Raw genomic sequence first — 15,012 nt, forward strand, 5'->3', positions numbered from 1 at the left:
TATCAGTTTCAATCAGTTTCATGATAACCCCTTATAACTTGAGGAGTTCGAAATAGAAGCACTTCGCGTTTTGGCCGTAGATGAAAGGATAAAGTGGCATGCAAACTGTATGATCGTGAGTTCCTACATTGACATTTCTAATCATAAAACACAGTCATGTTGAAGCCTGCAGTAATGTTTTTCCTTGATGTTATGGCAGTCCACTCTGCTTATTATTTTTCGAGAATGTTGCACTCCTGTTTGTCATTGTGCACGAAACTTCACGCCAATAAATCATAGGAAATAGTGCTGACTTGAGCGTCTGAAGCACCCTCTTTACATTCGTCCTAATGCCTGTTAGTTGTCCATGGATTGGCCTGTATTTGCAGCTGAAAATGGAAATGTCTTAAGACATGGAAAATCGATTATACAATCGATTCAATGAACTCTTGTGTCTCAAAAATCAAACAGGATTTTTTCACGAAAGTGACAGCCCTAACTAACATACACACGATGCACACACATACAGACAAGCACAAATTGCGCAAGCACACACACACACAAGCACACAATGTGCACACACACACACACACACACACACACACACACACACACACACACACACACACACACACAAACAAGAAAATGATGCTGCACACATGCATGCAGACACACTAATGGAACATACAAACCTACACACACTATTTACACATGCATGTGCACTCACTCAAGTCTGTGCATGCGCATTCCCACATGCTGTTTCACACATACTCTTGCAGACATAACTGCTCCGACGCACATATGCATACATGCACACTCACTCAAAGATCCTCTATCTTGCTCTCTCACACGTTAATGGACCTAGAATGTGCATGCACACACACACACACACACGCCTTTATCTTTCTAATTTTCTGTTATCTTGACCCAAACATAAACATAGATGGGAAGTAATCTCACACGTGCACACACAGACAGACACATACTGTACACACAATCAGACACATATATACACACACACTCACAGACAGACACATACACACACACACACACACACACACACACACACACACACACACACACACACACACACACACACACACACTCTCTGGCCATCAGAGTAACTCCAAGTAACAAATAAAATAAGTTAATGGGAGCTATTTTGGGTTGTGGATCTATCCAGTTTTCAACATTGATAGATGTTTTTGATCCAGCACCAATCCTGGTGGCTTTTGTGTGATCTGAGTAACTGACAACAGAGTTACTGTGTTAAATATAATTTATTATTCGGAGACGTACAATAACAACAGACTATGATCTTCAGGACAAATTCCTGAAGTGCTTCACAGACTCACAGTAAGAGGTTAAGACAGTTGCTTCACCTCTGTGTATACCTTTCTTAGACCAGGATTCCCATGACGCAGTGGAACACTTCTGTACTTAATCCTGTGACTGCAGGCACTCCATAGTGTGTGTGTGTGTGTGTGTGTGCGTGTCTGTGTGTGTCTCGTAAAGTGTCTGACTGCTGCCAGCTTTACCATCTCAGTGGCCCCTCTTCCAGTGGCTGAAGCTCACATCAAAACACAAGGGCTTTGCCTATAAATGGGCAAAGACACATTTTACACACACACACACACACACACACACACACACACACACACACACACACACACACACACAAACACACACACACACTCACACACTCTCACTCTCTCTCTCCCTCTCTCTCTCACACACACACACCCTACACACACTCACACTCACACTCACACCAACACTTTGTCACTCACACTTTCAAGATGCTTTATTGGTACAGCCATTAAAAATAGTGTTGCCCAAGCAACATGAACATTAGTTCAGATCAGGTAATCTGAAAAATACAAAAGAAGGAAAAGATGAGTTAGAGGAGAAAGAGGACCTACTGCAAAAAGAGTGACAAGGGACTAAAGAGTGGTGGCAGCGTGTTTGGAGACAACAGGGGATTGTGCCGATAAGGCCATGTTGTCCCTCAGGTTGTGAAGTGTACACACACACACACATACAAACACACACACACACATTCACCTTCAATCTTTTTTTCAATTCTGTCCTTTTTTGCAGACCGTTTGGAAGGTGATCGTTCGGAAGGATCCGGACAGGAGAACGAAGATGATTCTTAAGTTTTCAAAATCAGAAAATCAGCAAAAGAGAAAAGAAGACGACTACAAAAAAAAAAAAAAAAAAAGCTTTCTTTTGCAATGAAGCACTTGGACATTTGGGATTTGTACGAGTCATGAAAACAAAAATGTAGAATATTTCCTTAAAAAAATTAGCTCTAGGTTTATTTGTAGCCTCCCGCCCCCTATTCTTTTTTTAAGACGACTTTCTTACTGACGTGTCCTTTTGAGTTATGTGCATAAAGAAGTGTGAATGCAAGCCAGATGATATATATAAAGACCATGAAAGAGATACTGAGACGCCTGGTCTCCTCAGAGCATAAAGTGCAATATTTTTGTTAATGGCAGAATTTGAGACGTGGTCCGTTATTAAGTGTGAGATTTCTAACTGTAGCCCACAAGGTTTAAAAAAAACAAAAAAAAATATTGTTTAAAAAATATGTTTGTATAACGGTTGTGCATGTAAAATATGAGAAATTATGCTTTAAAATAAACCATTTTATTGTTGGAAGAAACACATACATTTTATATTCTCAGCAGGTTTGTGGTGGTGGTTTTAATGGACCGTGAAGGAAAGTGGGTTTCCTGGAAGCCTTTCTGCATTACAATGAACATCCAAGTGTTGCCCTCCCTACTACCCCATCTCAAAGAGTCTGCTGTTTGGGGTTTTGCTCGCTGCCGGGGAAGTGTAAATGTGAAACATTTCACAGTTATTTCCCAAACCTGATAACCCACTTTGTTTTAAGCGCTCAACCTCATTTCCATACAGGCTTTACTAGCAAACAAAAGTGTTTCTCTCTCCAAGTCCGTGACCTGGTTTTTACGCCACTGAAAGTGCTTTGTGTGGGCAGGCCCGTGTGTCCAGAGCCTTTAATCCAAGCAATTCCACTTCCTTATGACCAAATCTTCTAGAGTGTTCCGCTGGGACAAGTTCTACCGCACCTGAGTGAGAAAGACAGGCGCTTGCCATGACAACAACCTCTGCTGCTCACCCTGAAAACTACTGGTTAACAAACTGTGGAGATGTATTATAATATTTAAAAGACACCACAGGGTTGGAATAAAAGCATTGCTATTTCTGTTGCAATAAATAAAAATGTCATTCATCTGGTTACAAAAACATCATTACCAAATGCACATATCTATTATCAAATGAGTTCAAGTCTGTCTATAGGCATTAAATTAGCAAGACTTTTAAATTTAAAGTTCAAAATCCCTTAGAGCACAAACGCCACAGCACTTTAGGCGTGATACCCATCAGAGTTTTCTCCCTCTCAGCAAGCTCTAGTTAGGCAAGCCGTGTGTGAGTGAGTGGGCTGGATCGATATCTGCACTGGGTGCTCCTCCCTAGCGGTTATGGCTGCGTGCCCGAGGCCACAGATGGCCTTTGTTTTGGCAGCTGTCCTGCACGGTCAGCCTGCAGGGCTCCCCTTTATCACCAGGCCTCTTATTACAGGGCCCAACGGCAGACGACGCGTCCTGCGCACGCTCCCACTCTCCCTCCGACAACTCCCACACTTCCGCCTCGACCAAAACACGTCGGGAGTCTGCTGCTGCTGGGTGGAGTTTTTTTTTTTGTTGTCAAAAATGAAGATGTTTCCAGACTGACAACATGGTGATGAGTTTGACAAAAGTTAAACTAATATGTATACGTATATTATACAGGAATGACATTTCACTCAATTCTCATTTCTCTGTTAAGTTTGGTAGTTAAGTATGTTTAGATTAACTACCAAAACTACCGTATGCTGTTGACCTTACATTTATACAGGCTTTCATTTATTTGAACAGTGATTTCAGAGTTATGCCACTTTATTGCGAAATTAAAGGTGATCTTAGATCTACGGAATTCAGTAGGGGATTGAGAGCATGGGCTTTCTACACCGAGTACCAAACACTAGAATATCTAAATAAATGACTAAGTGTGTTTCTATAAACCGGACTGGACATGAATTGCCAGGACCTGACTGGCAAAAGCATTTAGTGTAGTGTGTGTGCACAGAGGTGTGGAGGGATTTAACAGTTAATTGAAGACGGGAGACAAGACTAACCTCTCTGGTACATTGTATAGAAAAATGGATTTAATTCCACAATACAGTACAAAATGTATGTGAAAATAATGGCATGTAACACTTTGTACAAAACAGTAAGAAACACATAAACCCTTCCTATTATTTCTTTTTGACATGGATTTGTGCTCACAAAACAAACAAAAAACGGCACCGTACTTTTCTTATTGTTTAAGAAACTGCATTGACCTACACACTGTTTACTGTAATAAAAAAAAAAAAGTCTTTGGGTTAGAGAAAAAGCCAGTATGGAATTTCTCAACCCAGTGGTCAAACTTGGAAAATTCAGGTGCTCACAGCACAAGACGAACAACACAGATGATCTCAAACAGTTTGCCACATCCTCTTCCTGCCATCCGCTGGTCCGTCTGTTGCTCATCATTGTCAAGTGCAAATCGTTTCTACCGTCCCCGCGGGTCTTGTTCCGACTCGCCACGATGGCGGAGAAAGGGGCGGAAAGAAAAACAACTGGTCCCGCGTTCCTGTACCGTTACATTCAGAGTTTGCGCGGTCGTGGACGGTGATTCAGAGCCTGGGCCTGGCGAGATCTTTCGGAGCTCTGAGAGAGTTTAGATTTGAGGTAGCAGTCTTTTCGGAGAGTGTAAATACTTGGGCTTACATACCACCTACGCACAACAGATTATACTCTTAGTAATATCGTAAATGAATGTGTACAACGTCCACACGAACAAACACACAACAAAAAAAATAGTCCTTTTAGTGGAAACTTAAGATACAGTGGTTAAGGCTTCCTATGTTACTGATAGGGAGAAATGTAGGACTGATTTACATATTAAGTAAGGCTGTCGGCCTTTTGTACCAATGATACATGATGTGCTGTTCTGCTTGGGTCCTTTCATGATCTCCGTTTGCTTTAGCCATGGGACCGTATGAACATCACAGAGTCAGATCTCTTGATCCGTCTTTCAAAGTCACCCGGCGAAGGAAAATGAGGCTCCGGCGCCGTCTCTCTTGATCTCCCCACCCTCTGCGTCCTGCTGCTCCTGGTCGTCTTTCACTATTCCTTCATCGATGCTCTCCATCCTCAGTCTCTGGCCGTCGAGGTAGCGCGGAGCCCGCTGGACGTTGCGGCTGGTGAAGAGCGCCGCAGGCAGCGGAGGCGGCGGCGGCGGCGGCAGCAGCGAGGGCGCCATGGTCCCCTCACCGAAGATCTGCAGCTTGGCGTCGCTCTCGATGGCCATGGCCAGGCAGCTGGCGAAGCTGTCCAGGGAGCAGTGGAGCTCGGCTTTGACCTGCACCGCGGGGGAGGGGTCTGCTGAGAGGAGAGAGAAACATGGGGGTTGGTGAGGTGTGGAGGTGGTGCTTATGGTATTTAGCAGACGCTTTTCTTCAAAGCGACTTACAGAATATATACAGTATATTATGGAGGTGTTGTTGTGGAACACACAGCGAGGCTAACGCCTCAAGGTGGCAAAAAAAAGTACAACTTTTTTTTTTTTTTTTTTTTTTTTTTTTAAAGTGCTGCATGACAAATGTTTAGTCATCTCAATTTGTTGAGGTTTGTCCAGACAGGGATTGTTTTTGTCGGTACATGACTGCTCTATGTATGGGAATCCAGTCCGTATTGGCTTAACTGTAATTTAACAACCCTTCACCCAACTGCAGGCTGTTTACATGCCCTGATGCTTGCTTTCATCGGAAAGTCCACCCGAAAGAGAAACTTTTGCCATTATCTCCTAAACCAAAGGCCAGTCATCATCCATGACTTATCAGTGCAGCAAACATTTATTCAGTGGAATGTCTGTGAGCACAAATAACTGGCCATCATTCGCCTTCACTACAAAAAATTATATCTTACCAAGTGTTATAATCTTATATTAAGATAAATAAATCTAGTTAGTATTGTTTTTAGTATAAAGATACTTACTTTGAGCTTTCTTGTAAGATTATTTGACTTACAAGTAGATCAAAATCTTCTTAAATTAACACATAAAAACAAGTACATTTATCTGCCAGTGGAGTAAGTAAATTTACCTTAAATTGTCCTTAAATTAAGATACAATTACTAGATTTTTTATCTTAATATAAGTTAATAGTAAACGAAAATAATAGTGTAGAATGAGAAATGTTCTGCTTGGTGGTCTACAAAACCAAATAAAATGGACCACAGGATTCAGTGGTATTTTGGGGTGTACTGTCCCTTTAACACCTGTTTCTTCCATGTGTGCAAAGCAAACATGTGCCGAGGTCAAACAGGTGGTAGAGATATGCAGACAGGACACTTAAACAATGTGGGTGAAATGACTAAATATCTCCATATCATAAATATGGTGGTAGGGGGAGGGGGGGCATTCTTGCTATTGATCAAAAACTCTTGTCTGCTGCTTAAGCGTTACGTCTAGACAAGCAAACACAGTTTGTTTAGTCTTTTCTTTTCCACTGTACATTTCATCTCTGGACCTGCTCCCCGTGAGCGCTCTGCCTGATCTGATACCTTTGGAATGCTGGTCCACTTGGTCCTCGAACGTGACGGAGCTCCGTCTGCGGTTGCCCGTGGCGCTGGTGTGGTGGTTGGAGAACGAGCCGTCGGTGGAGAAGTTATCCAGCAGCATGACGTCTGTACCTGAGCATTGGAACAAGTGACAATGAGAGAGAGACGGAGGGGGGAGTGTGTGTGTGTGTGTGTGTGTGTGTGAGAGAGAGAGAGATTAGATGGGGGAATAAAGTTGAGAGGGAAATAAGAGGAAAATGCAGATGGACTGGACAACCAGATGGATATATACTGTGAGACCACTCAGAGAGACAGAAGGAGGAAGATGGATGGATAGCTAAATAAATGACACGTAGAAAGACAGCCAGACCAACAGACTGATGAATAACTAAAAACTAAAGACAGACAGGCAAACTTGGTTTTCTTCTCAAAAACTGTGACTCAGAGTGCCTGAACACATCTCACCAACCACAACCAGCCCTCCCATCAACCCCCACGGCACAACCATCACCACCATCACTATCACACCACCTCCACAACGCCGTCTGGTCATTATGCAACAGCCGTGATGGGTGCGGCTCGCAGCCAAATGACAGCCTGTGTAGATTAACTGTCTGGCTGAGAGACATGGACAAGAGTTCATGTCGCCCGTCCAAGGCGAGGAGGAGGACGAGAGAGTTCCGAGATGCCTGGGAGGCGTTGGCTGAGCTCAAGTTCAGTGCTTTGAAGCGTAGCGCTGCGCTCTCCTCCTCTGATGTATGGGCCATGAAGCCGTCAAACAGGAAATGGATTGTTGGGAGAAGAGACATGACAAGTCTTTGTCTCACAGAACAGGAAATTAAAGAGGAAGTAAATGTAATGGAGGTGTGTGTGTGTGTGTGTGTGTGTGAGGGGGACAATGTGTGTATGATGGATTGTGTGTGAGAGGGTTTGTACAGTAAGTATGTGTGTGTGTTCATACACTAACTGTACCATGATCTGAGCTAAAGCATTGTTGGGCTATGGGTTAGTTGGGTAGTAGCACTAGCATGTGGTACTAAATAAAAGAGGTTGCTTCTGTCATTTAACAATATTTGTGAGTATCTAAACGCATCTACATTGAGGGCAAACTGTATGTGTGCGCGAGTGAGTTGTGTTTAGTTGAGTCACAATTCTCTCAATTTGATAAGAATTTGGATTTTTAAGTCTTAAGATTTGATTTGATTTTCAATCTTATTTACTATTAACGCATTTGTTATGTTGTTTACTTTTCTTGCCTTATTTCCATAAACATAGACATGAACAAAGTGACATGAAATATCACAGAATGATAATTTGATTGTTATAGCACACTTAGAAGAGACACAAGGTAGGTGTTCATAGAATATACCGGTAGCATTGTTAACGTGCCTTTTATTTTGTAACTTTGGACTCAATTTAGAACTTCACTTCCTAAGTTGAGTAGTGTTAAAGGTTGTATCAGCGATGTCAGGCCCAAAAAAGGCCCAAACATAAATGATCACATTAATCTAATCTTTCCTAACAGTCCACTAGCTGTCTGCCCCATAAGCTGGCCGTTAAAAAAACGCGTCTCTGTAGGCAGCCTAGGCTCTGAGATCTGTACACAAAAACAATTGCTACCAACAAGGGTTGGCAACCCACTCAAAGGCAAAATAAAGTGTTTCAACCAATAACCGGCAAGATGCGCGTTTAGGAGAGTTTCAATTGCACGGGAGGGAGTAGCAAGCTAGCTCTCTGTTTTGTTTGAACATCAACAAAGTAACGTATCCCCGCTATCGCTGATACAACCTTTAACTGATGTGAATGACAGAACCTCAAAATATTTCCAGGGAAGCAGGAGGGGGTTTTAGTTTAGTTTGAGTTTAGTTGATGTGTTTTTTTAAACTGGCAGCAGCTTCCAGTTAGAGGAGATAATGTTAACGTGCTGCACTTCAACACGTGTTTGTGTGTGTGTGGCTACATCGTCGATTCAACATTTAATTTTGAAGTTTGAGATTGTGATGTCATTTCGATTGATTTTCAACTTACAACCGAGATTGTGACACCTAGTTGTGTTAGAACTGTGTGTCTGAGTTAACTTTGTGTCAGTGTCTGAGTTTGTGTCACACAAACACACACACAATTTGAGTGAGCGTGTGTGTGTGTGTGTGTGTGAGAGAGAGAGAGAGCGTCTGTTTGTGTGAGTGAGTGAGTGAAGGAGAAAGAGAGTGTTTGTTGAGGGTGTGAGTGAGTGAGTGAGTGAAAGAGTGAGAGAGAGCATTTGTTGTGTGTACACTTACCTGAGTCTTGTGAGTGTGTGTGTGTGAGAGCATTTGTTGTGTGTACACTTACCTGAGTCTTGTGTGTGTGAGTGAGTGAGAGCGTTTGTTGTGTGTACACTTACCTGAGTCTTGTGTGAAGCTGAAGCCCGTGTCTCCGGTGCTGCTGCCAGGCCCCAGTGGATGAGCTCCTCCCACCAACATGGCCGTCAGGTGAGGGGACATCCCCAGATCTGAACACACACATACACGATACACAACACACATCAGTGCACACACCAGCACACCACAACATTCCTGAGATAACATGAGAGCTTTCACAATATTGAGAACACAATAAGCACACACACACTCACTCACTCACTCACTCACTCACTCACACAGACAGACACACTCACACTGTTTACATCTAAAGCACAGCACTGGTATTTCATGGTATTTTATGCTCCTAATTAAGCGTTTCCCTCCCCAAATTGGCATGTTTGACATGCACACTATATAATCCATTTCACATGGAATGTTCCCAAAACATTTCCTGAAAGTGACAGTACAGTTTCCTCAGCTGTAGTTTATCGTCCTTCCCTGACTATTTACAGTACACAACAAAAGAAAGCTGTGTTGCAATGAGGTGCATATAATATTCCTCTCTCTCTTTCAGCTCGATTTAGACGAGAAATCTGATCAAGCATGGCGCCAGCAAAAAATCCAGCATCATGGGGTCAGTGTGCAGGGAAAGACGTGCCGCGATAATATACAACCAAGGCTTTCTCCATTCAGCAATTAGCCGCCGCTAGATGACTGCAAATCTGATGTGGCCTAAATATACGACCAATGATTGAGATAAGCCGCAGTCACATGGTCTTAGACCGATGCCCAATTTTCTCTGGGAAGTCTGCCTCCCTTCTCAGGTCTTGCGAGGGAGTGTTACTAAATACAGCTGACAGAGTTAAGGAATCAACTGTGTCACAATGCAAAGTGATGCACAATTTCTGACCAGTGTTAGACATGTATTATCGGTAGCCATTGTGTTGTCGGGTGGTTCATACAACACATGACGCAAAACGTAGACAGGCCTGGTATTTATCATCTTGTGGTACCTAAGGAGCACAGGTATGGAGTAAAACTGGTATGGAGTAAAACCTTTTGGGATCTTTTCTTTTCAAAAACACCAATTTGACTTGTCTTATGCAAATCTTTCTTTTTCACTTTCCACCCTGAACATGGGCAAAATGCACCATTGACTTCAATATGTTTTGTATAGAGCTACCACAGGTTACTCTATACAACCACAGGTGGCAGTATGGTGAATGGTGTTCAGGGTGTAAAATAAAAAAGAAAGATTTGCATAAGACATCTCAAATTGGTGTTTTCAAAAAGAAGGGATCATGGAGAATAAGGAAAAACATATTTAAAAAATCTTTGTATATTCCCACAAGGTGTTTGGGTGTTCTGAAAATGATAACCAAAATGATTTTTCAGACTTGTGAGGTCTGCTGTTCAGACCCTGAAGGGATTTATTTACTGTTCATTGCTTTTTGTGAGAGTGTTTCTACTTATCTCAGTAAGGAAAATAAATCAAGAGCCTATGTTGAGTACAAATATGTCTTCTGAAGGCTTAAACAGAGCCCAGCCAAAAACTCCAATAAAATTTGTATCAACTTTGAGGGACAGCTATGACCATGCAGGATTATCCAGACCAAACGTGACGATTTTGCTACATACTATTCCTATTTATGTACCAGCATGCAAAATTTGAGCCTCCTACATGGTTTAGTTCTTGCTCTGTGTGCTTGTGAACTTTGACAAAAAAAAGAGCCCGGACAAACTCGACACCCCCCTCCCCCTGTAAAACTGGCTGTATCTTGGAAAGTATGGATCTTACATAAGAGTAATTTTACAGTGTGTCTCCTGGGTAACATAGGTACACCTGGTAATTTTTTCAGAATTTTTTGAGACCTAAGTGCGTGGGCCCTGGTTGAACTGACGTGGAATGACCCATTTAAATTTGGTTTGAGGTGACAAGTTTTACTCCATACACAGGTGATAGGTCTACATTCATTCTACGGTGTTGCAATGGATAAAATCATGTGGTTAATGAATGAATTCAAGTCAGACTAATGATCAAATACCAGAATAACGGTTATCCAAAAAGCAGCCCATCCCCTGTAGACCTATCACTGAATTCAAGTCAGACTAATGACCATATACCAGAATAACGGTTATCCAAAAAGCAGCCCATCCCCACCCAAATGTAAGTCCGGTAGATGCTGAACCTCGCTGGGTGCTCACCCGTGATGCGGTTGGAGATGCTGAAGAGCCGTGACGTCCTGTGCCGTGTGACGAACGACTCGCGGTAGTACCGGTCCCCGAAGCACATGCCCAGGAGCTCCTTGCGCACCGTCTTGTTCCACAGCCCGTAGATGAGCGGGTGGCACACGGCACTGGCGAACGACAGCCACGTGACCAACGTCTGCATGCCCGGCGGCACGCTCCCTTTGCCCCGGAGCGCCTCGGTGCCCACGGCCACCACGTACGGCCCCCAGGTCAGCAGGAAGGTGCCCACCACCACCAGGATGGTGACGAAGGCCTTGCACTGGCTGCCCGAGTACACCAAGCTGCGGCGGCTGCCGCTGGACGAGGTGGAGGTGCTGGAGTTCTTGCGGCTGCCTTTCAGGTGCCCCGCTTGGCCTCCTCCTCCATTGTCCTCCTGGCCGGACGAGGTGGAGGCCACCACCACCGTGCCGCAGTGCACCTTGCGCGCCTTGAGGCGTGCCACGCGGAAGATGACGCCGTAGCAGGCCAGCATGGCAGCCAGCGGGGGCAGGCAGCACCAGACCACCCAGAAGGCGGCGTAGGCCGGCTCCCGGTGCCAAGCCACCGTGCAGGCGCGCTTGGGCCCGCCGAACTCAAAGGCCGACCAGCCGAACAGTGGCGGGAGGCAGCCGGCCAACGAGTGCAGCCAGATGTAGGCGATGGCCACCACGGCCCGGTTGCCGGTGATCTTCATGGGGTAGACCATTGGGTAGAGCACGGCGTAGTACCTTCAGGCAATTAGACAAGAAGGAGAGAGAAAGGTTTTGTCTTTTCCCCCCCAAATGGTCACTCTAAAAAGTCTTGTGCTACACTTGAGTGTGGGGCACATGACTACAAAACCGCCGATGACACAATGAGGTCTTTCACCATGGTATGCAGGGCACTAAAAAGAAGCAGCTGAAGAGAATGTATTCCTTCTACTGCACTCAAGTGATGACTGAATGGGTGAATTTATTCTGAGTATCAGTTTTGTAAACTATATGAAGTAGTTAAAACACAAGAATTTTACTCTCTTATACCCCTATAATGAGATGTAAAGACAATCTTGAATCTAGTTGAAAGACAACCCTAACTAGTTAGGCTAACCAATTGACAGAATATTAATGATATTACATTGGGATTAAAATAATCCAGGCTAAACCATACATTCTCAAATATACCTCTCCAATTTTACATAGTATACAAAAAAAAGACACTTCATTAACCCCTACCCACACACAAAATGATCCCATGAGAGTGTATTTGCCAGACATGAGGAATAGGTTATACATAATAACTTATAACGTTTATGTTTACTTCAGGATACCCAAATCTTTTCACCTCTAGATCTTAGTGAGATTAATTAAATGAGGTTGATTTTGGGTGGGTGCTGAATCAAGTCTAATCCATCTGATCCACCCCACCCCACGTCTTCCCTTCTTCTTCTCCTCCTCCTCTCCTCCGTCCCTTCCTTACTCTACATCCCTTCATCGGCGTCTCACCTGTCGATGGCGATGGCCCCGAGCGTGAGCATGCTTGCCGAGCTGATGAGGAGGTAGAGCAGCGCGGTGAAGTTGCACCACACCACGCCGAACATCCAGTCGCGGCGCACAGAGCTGGCCGCCACGAACGGCAGCACCAGCACCGACAGCAGCAGGTTGGACAGCGTCAGGCTGAACACAAACTTGTTGCTGGGCGTTAGCAGGTAGGGCTTCTTGTACAGCGTCGCCACGATCACCAGGTTGCCCAGGCAGATGAGGAGCGCGATGATCACTATGGAGACCGACTCCAGGGCGATGGATCCTTCGTCCACACCCGTGACATTCCCAGTACCCGGAGCTGCTGAGGTCCCATTCCAGCTTTTGTTCATTGTGTGTGGATGGCTGAGGAGTACATCTGGAGACACATGACAGAGGACTGCAAAAGAAATAAGGCTCAGCTATAATCCCCAGCATGAACAGAGATGAGCTATAAGACAATAGTCTATAGGGCAGTAGGTTTAATGGCCAGTGACCTGGACTGACTTATGTTATCTAGGTAATTTAAGTTCACAGGTTAAATCTACACAATGTACCATTGTAGGACAGTCAAATTATACAGTTTATGACTAATGACGACTGTGGGAGAACATTAAGAACGGCCTGATGTCACCGGCTCAAATCCAATGCCATTTGCAAAGCCATGTTCTTGCCCTGAAGTTGGGGTGTCACTGACGTCAACAGAGGTTTTGATACGAGAATGACATGAAACCTAATCAGTTCTTGCAGCAGACTGAATGTCTTATCGTGCAAGGATAATATTACTATTTTATGTGTTTGTGTAGAGACTACATAGCCTAATATTACATATCGCCAACATGATGTCATGGTTTAAAGTTGTCAACTAACATTAGCTGGTCAAAATTCTGTCCCGACTCGATGACTACCCTTAGTCACAAACAGTTACACCGCATAAAAACATGGTACAGCACGTGAAATGTCTCTTTTCATTATGACTAGAAGCAACATGTCTGCTTAGCCCCACTATGGCTGCTTGATTTCCCACATTAAAGCCTATAATCAACTACACATGATAAACAGACTTATAACGTTGAGCAGAAGGAGGGACTTGAGACATTCACTCACGGTAGACTAACATTAACGTTAGCTACTCCAAGAAACCAAAACAGCAGAAAACAGACAAGTTGCACCCATAAATGTATTGATTCGGGTTGTACTAAACAAAATTCTTGCTACCGATAAGGTAACAATGTGATAAACGGCATAACTTCCATTTAGTTATAATAGTTAGCTAATGTATAGCTCACAAGCTAACGTTTCGGAGCGTAACGTTATAAACGTTACAACTTACTTTTGGCATAATGCTGTCCATATCTAGTATATTACAATCTGGAAAACATACAAGTGAAAACATGTTTGAAAAATATCAGCAACAAAAGCACGATATCCCCATTAAGCCAGCAACCGCAGCATCCGAAGCTTACCCCGCTGACTCAGTTCAATCACAGTTCGTAAGCTTGAGAAAAACTTTCCCCTTTGTCCATAGCAGACTCTCCACCTCTCCAAGTGAAAATTCTCACCTCAAGCCAGCGGGTATGAAACCTCGTAACGTCACTCGACGACGACTGAAAAGTCATCGTGTTCTTTTAAGAAATTAATAATCCATTGATCGCCTTCATGAGTAAGTAGGAGTCCCGTTCGCATGGTCCCTCGGTGTACCGTCTAGCAGCTAGTCGAGATCATGGGGGCAGTCTCCGGTCGCAATGGCGACGGTCCACCCGTCTCCCGAATAGTTACGCTCTTCCTTCTCCTTCCCTTGCTGGAGAAACCCCCATCATTTCGAAGATGTGTGGGTGGTCTGAATGAGTGGTTGTCACAAATTTGTCAGAACAGCCGCGCACTCGGTTCTGTTGTGTTCAGTTTACAAGAAGTTCAATTAAAAAGTTGAGTCATTCATCCCCTTCGTTACATTGTAACGGTATGAGTAATTGTAATTCATTGTTGACCAATATTGAACCTTGTTTCTTTAAGAATAATGAATGGTCGAAACGTGTTGGCCTACTAGATCTGGTAAAAGTCTGGTATAGTTTACTGGAAACAAATACACGGAAGACTTACCATTATGAGACTTCAAAACTTTGTGGACCACCAACGTAGATCAAAGGTTCGCGCACACCTTACATTAGCCAATCATATTAAAAGACTGAGTTGTAAAGAACCAATCTTCACCGCCAGGGGGCGATGTTTCTCCATACTGCATGGCATCCTCGATGAATGGCACCCACCTTACAAAGACCACACAGCTGT

At 43.9% G+C, this 15,012-nt stretch overlaps 2 protein-coding genes across 10 annotated transcripts in view; one reads left to right on the plus strand and one right to left on the minus strand.

Moving 5' to 3' along the window:
• Positions 1 to 2,264, plus strand: part of dcaf6 (ddb1 and cul4 associated factor 6) — a 49,710-nt gene extending 47,446 nt beyond the window's left edge. For all 8 annotated transcript variants that reach the window (XM_076263269.1, XM_076263274.1, XM_076263266.1 and 5 more), the window contains one exon: positions 2,080 to 2,264. In XM_076263269.1, coding sequence (XP_076119384.1) covers positions 2,080 to 2,138 — 59 coding nt within the window. In that variant the 3' untranslated portion in view covers positions 2,139 to 2,264. The remainder of the gene's footprint in view (positions 1 to 2,079) is intronic.
• A 2,648-nt stretch (positions 2,265 to 4,912) lies between these two features.
• gpr161b (G protein-coupled receptor 161b) lies at positions 4,913 to 14,603 on the minus strand. 2 transcript variants are annotated; one of them, XM_076263298.1, is made up of 6 exons: positions 14,286 to 14,603; positions 12,709 to 13,123; positions 11,204 to 11,955; positions 9,040 to 9,147; positions 6,660 to 6,788; positions 4,913 to 5,477 (listed from the first exon to the last, which is right to left on the minus strand). In XM_076263298.1, the coding sequence occupies exons 2-6, from the start codon at positions 13,074 to 13,076 to the stop codon at positions 5,137 to 5,139; spliced, it is 1,698 nt and encodes a 565-aa protein (XP_076119413.1). In that variant the 5' UTR covers positions 13,077 to 13,123; positions 14,286 to 14,603; the 3' UTR covers positions 4,913 to 5,136. The 2 variants fall into 2 exon arrangements, with proteins under 2 accessions (XP_076119413.1, XP_076119412.1); XM_076263297.1 differs by having other exon boundaries at positions 4,913 to 5,480.
• Positions 14,604 to 15,012: the final 409 nt, after the last annotated feature.

The sequence above is a fragment of the Alosa pseudoharengus genome, unplaced genomic scaffold (assembly GCF_046254945.1).
Source record: "Alosa pseudoharengus isolate Yale_2024_CS ecotype anadromous, Long Island Sound unplaced genomic scaffold, YU_APseudo_1.1 YU_APseudo_1.1_scf_3, whole genome shotgun sequence".
In the NCBI taxonomy this organism is placed as follows: domain Eukaryota; kingdom Metazoa; phylum Chordata; class Actinopteri; order Clupeiformes; family Clupeidae; genus Alosa; species Alosa pseudoharengus.